Source organism: Berghia stephanieae, chromosome 15 (assembly GCF_034508935.2).
Source record: "Berghia stephanieae isolate SIO BIC M18660-M18661 chromosome 15, UCSD_Bste_1.3, whole genome shotgun sequence".
NCBI lineage: Eukaryota > Metazoa > Mollusca > Gastropoda > Nudibranchia > Aeolidiidae > Berghia > Berghia stephanieae.
The window spans coordinates 19,719,471-19,726,970 of NC_088374.1; the positions used below are offsets into that span (position 1 = coordinate 19,719,471).

A 7,500-nucleotide genomic window follows, 5' to 3' on the forward strand; every position below is an offset into this window, starting at 1 on the left:
GTTGTCGACTTCGGCTTTGTCAGGGGCCACCTATACAGTTTGGTCTGCAGAAGTGTGATACTAGGCCAGAAATCCTCTTTGCTCTTGCATACTTTGGGCAGTTTTGGAGTATATGGTGGACGTCTTCTTCTCCTTCATCACAATCATACATGCCAAATTCTCATATTTTGAAAATCGTGTGCTTGTAGTGTTCTTTAGTAGAGCGAAAGGGCCAAAGAATTCTGGTCAAAGTTAGAAAGATAAAAGCATCATATCCAAACTAATAAATAGAGGTCCCTAAAAAAGTCAATAAAATGGGGATTATGATAAGGGAGTAAATCTGGCTCATGAATGAACAACACAAAATAAACGATGTTTCGGCCTTTGACCTTTCTCAAGTAAACACAAAATACATATATCTTTATATTAGATTGTCATGTATTTTGTGTTTACTTGAGTAAGGCCAAAGGCGGAAACGTCGATTATTTTGTGTTGTTCATTCATGAGTCAGATTTATTCCCTTTATCATAATCTCCATAATATCCAAAACAACCACCATACGAACGCTTCAAAAATAAGTCAAAACAAAGACTGAAAAGATTTAGCTCATTAAAACAGCCAGAAATGGAAATGGAGCGGCTCGAAGCTCAAAGAAATAAATAACAATATGAAATTGAATGTAAGCTTCAATTTAATTAAGGAAACAGATAGAATGAAGGTTTCAAGTTTCCACTTTATCAACAAACAGGATGAATGAAACACTACAGATAAATGAGATGATGTGGTAATGGCGTTGTTAAAAGATGAATAAACAAAAAAAAATTGATGGGCAGGAATTAATATGCTCCTTTGTAAGGAAACACGAATTAAAATAGAACAACACATATTTCTAAAAGGTGCGCAATTAATTAAGTGAAAAGAGGGGAGGCCGGAGTAAGTAGACTGAGTTTAGAATAAGTTGAAAAACAAAAAACAAAACAAAACAAAAACAAACAAGAATTTGTAATGGGCAATATCCACTAAACGTGCTCAAATCGCTGTACAATGGATCCCTAGCCAACAGTAACGCTTTATAGATAAAATGAAGCTGACGTCACTCAGGTCTTTGTTTTTGCTTTTTGCCATCCGCGTTTATGAGTAATTCTCACTAAACTGTATGAACAAGACCATAAACGTTCAAGGTTACACATAGTTATGTGTGTTGGTACGTCAAACTTCCGGATGGCAATATTGTGAGCTTCTTATCCAAGCGCATACTATCTATATATGTAGGACGAGACATGACGCCTGCTAGACGTTACTAAAATTTATTTTTATCCGACAAAGACACCTTTGTCAACGGCCAGATACTCATTTTACACCTGAGTACGGTGAGGAGAAAATGCAAGTAAAGAGCTTTTTTTCAAGGACTCAATCACGCGTCGCTTAAAGCGGGACTCAAACCCAGGACCTTCCTATCTGAAGTGTCATACTACAAGGCTATGTAGCACACGAAGAATGACTGGGTAGATATAGAGTGCTGCCGTTGTTACCTTAGAGGTCGGATCCTTACTGTGAATTAATGAGTAAGGAAACGCTCTTTAGCTAATAACAATAGCACAGTCCAGGCCTGGCCAAGACTTAAATAAGGACGAAAAGTCGTGACATCAAACCCTCCACTCTTTTGGTTCCTAAATCCTTGGGAGTGTGTAATAATAATAATAATAATAATAATAATAATAATAATAATAATAATAATAATAATAATAATAATAATAATAATAATAATAATAATAATAATAATAATAATAATAATAATAATAATAATAATAATAATAATAATAATAATAGATAATACTAAATAATGATAATGATAATACTAATAATAATAATAATAATAATAATAATAATAATAATAATAATAATAATGATAATAATAATAATAATAATAATAATAATAATAATAATAATAATAATAATAATAATAATAATAATAATAATAATAATAATAATAATAATAATAATGATAATAATAATAATAATAATAATAAAGAGCGCACGGTATCCTCAACAATGAGGCTCTTGGTGCTTTAATTACAGCAACACAAAACAATATTGAAAGTAAGACGTGACATAAAATGAGAAATGTTTTCAAAGATTTCTTGAAAACAGAAAATAGTTTGGATTCTCGAATGCTCTGTGGAATGAATGGTGTTCCATACAGACGGACTAGCATGAGAAAACAGGACCTTGTTCCCGCCTTTGTACGAATGCGTGGGATAGCTAAACGGGTGCCAGTATTGAAGGAACGCTGTCTTTCTGAGTACTAATAATGATAAGGTGATGATTTATTTATTATGCCCTTCCGCCACAACACCATAAGATATCGTCGCATAGGCATTCCACGAAAGAATATAGATAATTCATCAAACAAGACGTCTGATTCAACAAGAATCACCCATGTTGTCCAAGTGAGCAATTGGGGGGGGGGGGGGGTTAATAATCTTGCTCAAGGAAAAAAACTGGAAGTGCCTGAAGCGGGGCTCGAACCCAGAACCTTCCGGGTCGCAGTGGAATGCCTTAACCACTCGGCCACTTCGCCCCTTCTGAGTACTAATAATGATTAGGTTACATAAAGGTGACATAACTATTTCAGCAGCTGCATGATGTACAGGCAGATTCTTAGGATTACGGGACGTAAAAGCGCGAGGATGGATGATCGTTAATGACGACCAGCATATATTTAGACTTGAAAAAAAATATAATTGAGCTTTTATATGGTGCAATATCCACTAAAGGTGCTCAAAGCGCTTTATAAGGGGTCCCTGCAGGCGTTGGGTATCAATGTCAGGCCGTGTCAAGTCGGTAAACATCCTTTCGTTCTTTATGGTTATATGTAATAATACAATTATTGAGAGTTGGCACGGGTTTTTGGCAGCTTTTTATCTTTAGTTGGGTGACTACTTCTCATTAATTTCTCACAAACAGAACAAAAACGTGTTAGTTTACAATAGGGACTGGGATTAGCGGAAGAGTAGCGTCCCTTGATTGGACATCACCGGGGGAGAAGTTATTTGTAAACAAACCAACTGTTAGGCAATATTACAATTTAGATGTTGCTTTTGACCAGGGACCCCTTGTAAAGCGCTTTGAGCACATTTAGTGGATATTGCCCTATATAAAGCTCATTTTTTTTCTCAAATTTACAGGTGCTATGTCTGCGTGTTGCCAGTTGTGGTTTGATGTTTGTATGTTGGTATTTGTATAGGACTGATAGTTGATCGTAAACTGCCCTGGTCGTTGAAATGTTGGATAAGCTATTTCAGGCACAATACCACACTCCTCACTAGAGTAATTGAGTACCTATTTGTAGGTATTGTCACGGATTGAAAGAATGCTTTTATGTGAAAAGGCGTATAACAATTTTCATTTCAAACGATTATTTGTAGGCAATTGGCAATATTACTCATACATGGATATAAATAATTCAAAGTAAGTATTATCAATAATATAGCAAAACAAAAACTGATCATAACAGAAGCTGTAAATTTTAAATTTCATAACGATAGCAAGCTGATTTCTTTAAATTTTGTGATGTACAGAAGAATTCTGAACATGAACATTGTTGGTTGCATCGTAACGAATGTGGCGATTTTCCTCTAGTTTGTAAGGGGAAGGTTAAGATATCATAGTCTTTCTCTAATTTTCAGACGAAAAACTTTATCGATTATTTTGGGGAATCACTTCAAGGTTATTTTTTATATCTCAGATAAAAGAAATCGCCATAAGCTACAGCAATGATGCAGCAATCAACTCAATCATCGACAATCGATGAAATTACATCAACTACCGACTACGTAACAGCAACTGCCAACTACGTCATATCAACTGCCGGCTACGTCGCAGTTGTCAGCGATAAGGTGGTTAAAAAGTTGGAAATTACGTCAACCATGAACGACAACTCTAATGACCAGTACAATTTCATCATGAGTGGAATTGCTGTTCCTATTCTGTGTCTTCCGGGATTGGTTGGAAACGCTTTGGCTGTGATTGTATGGACGCGACCTGGACTGGCCACGTCCACCGGACGTTATCTAACGGCTCAGGTATATTTCCTTCCCCACCTCTCTCTCCGTCTCTCTATTTCTTTCTCTCCTCTGTGTGTCCTTCTCTCAAAGTCTAAATCTTGGTCTCATGTTTATTGAAAGCCAAGGATTTATTACATTGTAACGACTTGTATATCTCATAATTGAACCATTTTACTTTTACGCTACAATGTCTCTTTTCTTTTCTTTTTAGTTGTTTAAGAAACTGTAACCATCCTTTTAAATAGAGCATATACATTTCACTTAAACGGAATCCTGGCTCAACGATAGCGTACGAACTTCGAAACCAAAAGATACTGAATATAACGATAGAAATTCAACAGTTATCTCCACACCTTACGACGAATGCAGACATTTGTTTAAATTACTGGACAACGAATTATCCCCGTGTCGAGTATGGCATTTCACACCTAGCTGCGAGAAAAAAACATACTAGACCAGTGACACACTCGTTACGATGATCGCCTAGCTATCCGGCATATATAGACAATGGCAATTTAAAAAAAAGTGTAACACCTGGACAAACACACCCACCCAGCCCCACACTCTAGCTTCGAAACAAAGTCGCACGTTAAGAGAGGAGAGCCTCGCTTGAACCTTATAAAACCCGAATATTGAACAGTTTTTCTCTCTTGCGACATTAGTTTTCCTAGGAAATGCAATCTGCATTTTTCTATTAAGCTGTGTATTATTCTAAAAAGGGTGAGTGAAAACATTGCTTTAATTTTTGAATAAACTCTCCCTACTTTACAGTCTATGTATCACAACAACATTATCTTCCTACTCTTCATATACCCTATAATTGTATTATTAGGACTTTGATATGCTTTGTATGATTATGACTTGGATATGTAGTTTGATCATTCATTACAATATCGTTGTTTATCTAGACCAGTGAACTCTTGTAAATTTTTGAGGCCGGCGTAACTATCAACTCATGGCATAAAGATCTTCCTATACGGGCCCTAGTATTATTTATTTTACTTAGAATATTTATGAGCCTATGCTTAAAACGTTCAGGAAGTAGATTATTTATATTATATTGCCAGTAGGCTTGTTTAGTCGTATGTCATTTGGACCTGTGTGCTACGCCTGACTGTATTCAAGCGTAGAAGCAAACATTATCCTTATAATTAAATTAGGACGTCATTACTATTATACTTATGTACAATATTTATTGCATGTAACATTGTCTGAGGGCACACAATTCCCTCAGACAGGTCAAAAAAGTTTAACACGGTGTAATCTGATGCCATCTATATCTATCTTATCAAACAAGATTTTTATCCCTTCCTAGTCTGGAATATGATGAGGAATTCCAGCCTGACATCGCTACATCAGCTCTGCACACAGCATTACGTGTAAAACCTATGCTCAGAACACTACATTGGCTGCCCGTTTGAGCCAGAATTGAATACAATATTGCCCTTTTTTCTTTCAAGCCACTAAACACTCGATCTCCTAGCTATATTCAAAAACTTGTGGTCCTCTACTCACACAATTCGCCATCTTAGGTCATCGGAGATCCAGCTACTAAAAATGCAGAAAATACGGCTGTTAATTTCGGCAATAGATATTTCTATAAAGCAGGACCTACAATTTGAAACTCGCTTCCTTTGTCAGTAAGGTCACGGGCAGCATAGAAAATTTAAAGAAAAATATGAAAACTCATATTTTCCAGAAATTTTTATCGTAGGTTTTTAAATTTTCTTCTTGGTGAGTAAATTATTTGTTTTATTTTTTGATTCCAGTTTGTTGAATGTCAATTTCATTTTGTAAAACTTGCATAGTTAGTGTGTACGACTGTTGTGTGTGTCTATTTGGCTGGTATGCGTGTGTTTATGGTTTGATAAGTATATTGTAAAGCGCTTTGAGGCTTCGGCATTTAGGGCTATAGAAGAACACTTTATCATTATTAAGAACCAGAGAGACCGCCAGACCTCACACTCCACAAGACAAGCTCTTTTCCAAAATACACACATACAGTCTAATTTACCAAGCCACAGTCACCGAAACTAAAACAAACAAGCGAGGAAAATATGTAGGACTAACGGAAAATAATTTCAAACCAAGATACAACCTCCACACCTCAACCTTTAGGAACTCCAACAAAAAAAAACATCTACAAAAATCAGCAAATATATTTGGAAATTAAAAGACAATAAGACAGACCACAACATTTCATAGAAAATTTTATCTAAAGCAACAGGATACACACCAACATCAAAACAATGTAGCTTATGCCTGGAAGAAAAATATACTATAATCAAACACCCTTATGAAGCCACACTCAACACGAAAAATGAGATGTAAAATACGTGTCCACATAGACAAAAACATCTACTAATCAACTACAAACCTACTGAACCACTTCAACAAGCAACAACAACAAACAACAAACCAAACTCATGCAACACACAGTCTTGACGATGACCGGAAGGCCTGAAACATCGATGTAGACTGACTCCAACATCGTGGTAAATATTATAATAATATATATATATATATATATATATATATATATATATATATATATATATATATATATACATTTATTGATGGCTTGCTACTCATGTTCATTTTTATAAGAATGATGTAAAAGGACACTACCAAAACAAATATTTTTCCTGAATCTAACCCAATTTCATTATCTCCCTTTTCAAGGCGGTTGCAGACTTCTTCGTGTTGCTGTTCTACTTCCTCAACGACTGTCTTCAAGCTTGGGAACTCCCAGTCGTCTTTGGAGTGCCTTACGCCTATTATTTCAGCTATGTAGGGTTCCCAGGATATTCTTTGGCTGTTATATTGCACGTGTGGTGCACAGTTGGGGTTACAATCGACTTATGTGTTATGGTGTGCTGGGTGCTGAAAGCTAAGGTAGAACGATTGAATACTTAAGTGTTAACTCACTCAACCCAAACACCGACTTTTACCCCGTGCCTATTTATTACATTTTACTGAGACAAATTATAGGCGTAGTATCCAAGCTAATGTTTTTAGTTTTTGCATGTTAAAAGTAGTTGAATAAAACTATCCATGTACACGCTCATTTTAAATACATTTTCCTAATATTTAAAAGTAGCAAACATTTCTAGGATTGAGTGAGTTAATATCGTTGTGTTATTTTTATTGTTATGGTTAATATTATGTCATTCCTACCATCAATCTCACAAAGACTACAGGTACTCATGACCACCATCACCACTACCACCACCACCAGCACCACCACATCACCACCACCATCACTGCCACCAGCACCACCACCAACAGCACCAACACCACAACCACCACCAGCACTACCACCACCACCAGCACCACCACATCACCACCACCATCCCTGCCAGCAGCAGCACCACCAGCACCTACACCACCACCACCACCAGCACCACCACCACCAGCACCACGATAATCACCACCAGCACCACAAGTACCACCA

General features: G+C 36.3%; 1 protein-coding gene across 3 annotated transcripts in view; it reads left to right on the forward strand.

Moving 5' to 3' along the window:
* The window catches only part of LOC144960450 (FMRFamide receptor-like), a 19,835-nt gene that overhangs the window by 5,678 nt on the left and 6,657 nt on the right, over nt 1-7,500 (forward strand). For all 3 annotated transcript variants that reach the window (XM_078893541.1, XM_078893542.1, XM_078893543.1), the window contains exons 2-3: nt 3,728-4,064; nt 6,729-6,941. In XM_078893541.1, coding sequence (XP_078749667.1) covers nt 3,756-4,064; nt 6,729-6,941 — 522 coding nt within the window. In that variant the 5' untranslated portion in view covers nt 3,728-3,755. The remainder of the gene's footprint in view (nt 1-3,727; nt 4,065-6,728; nt 6,942-7,500) is intronic.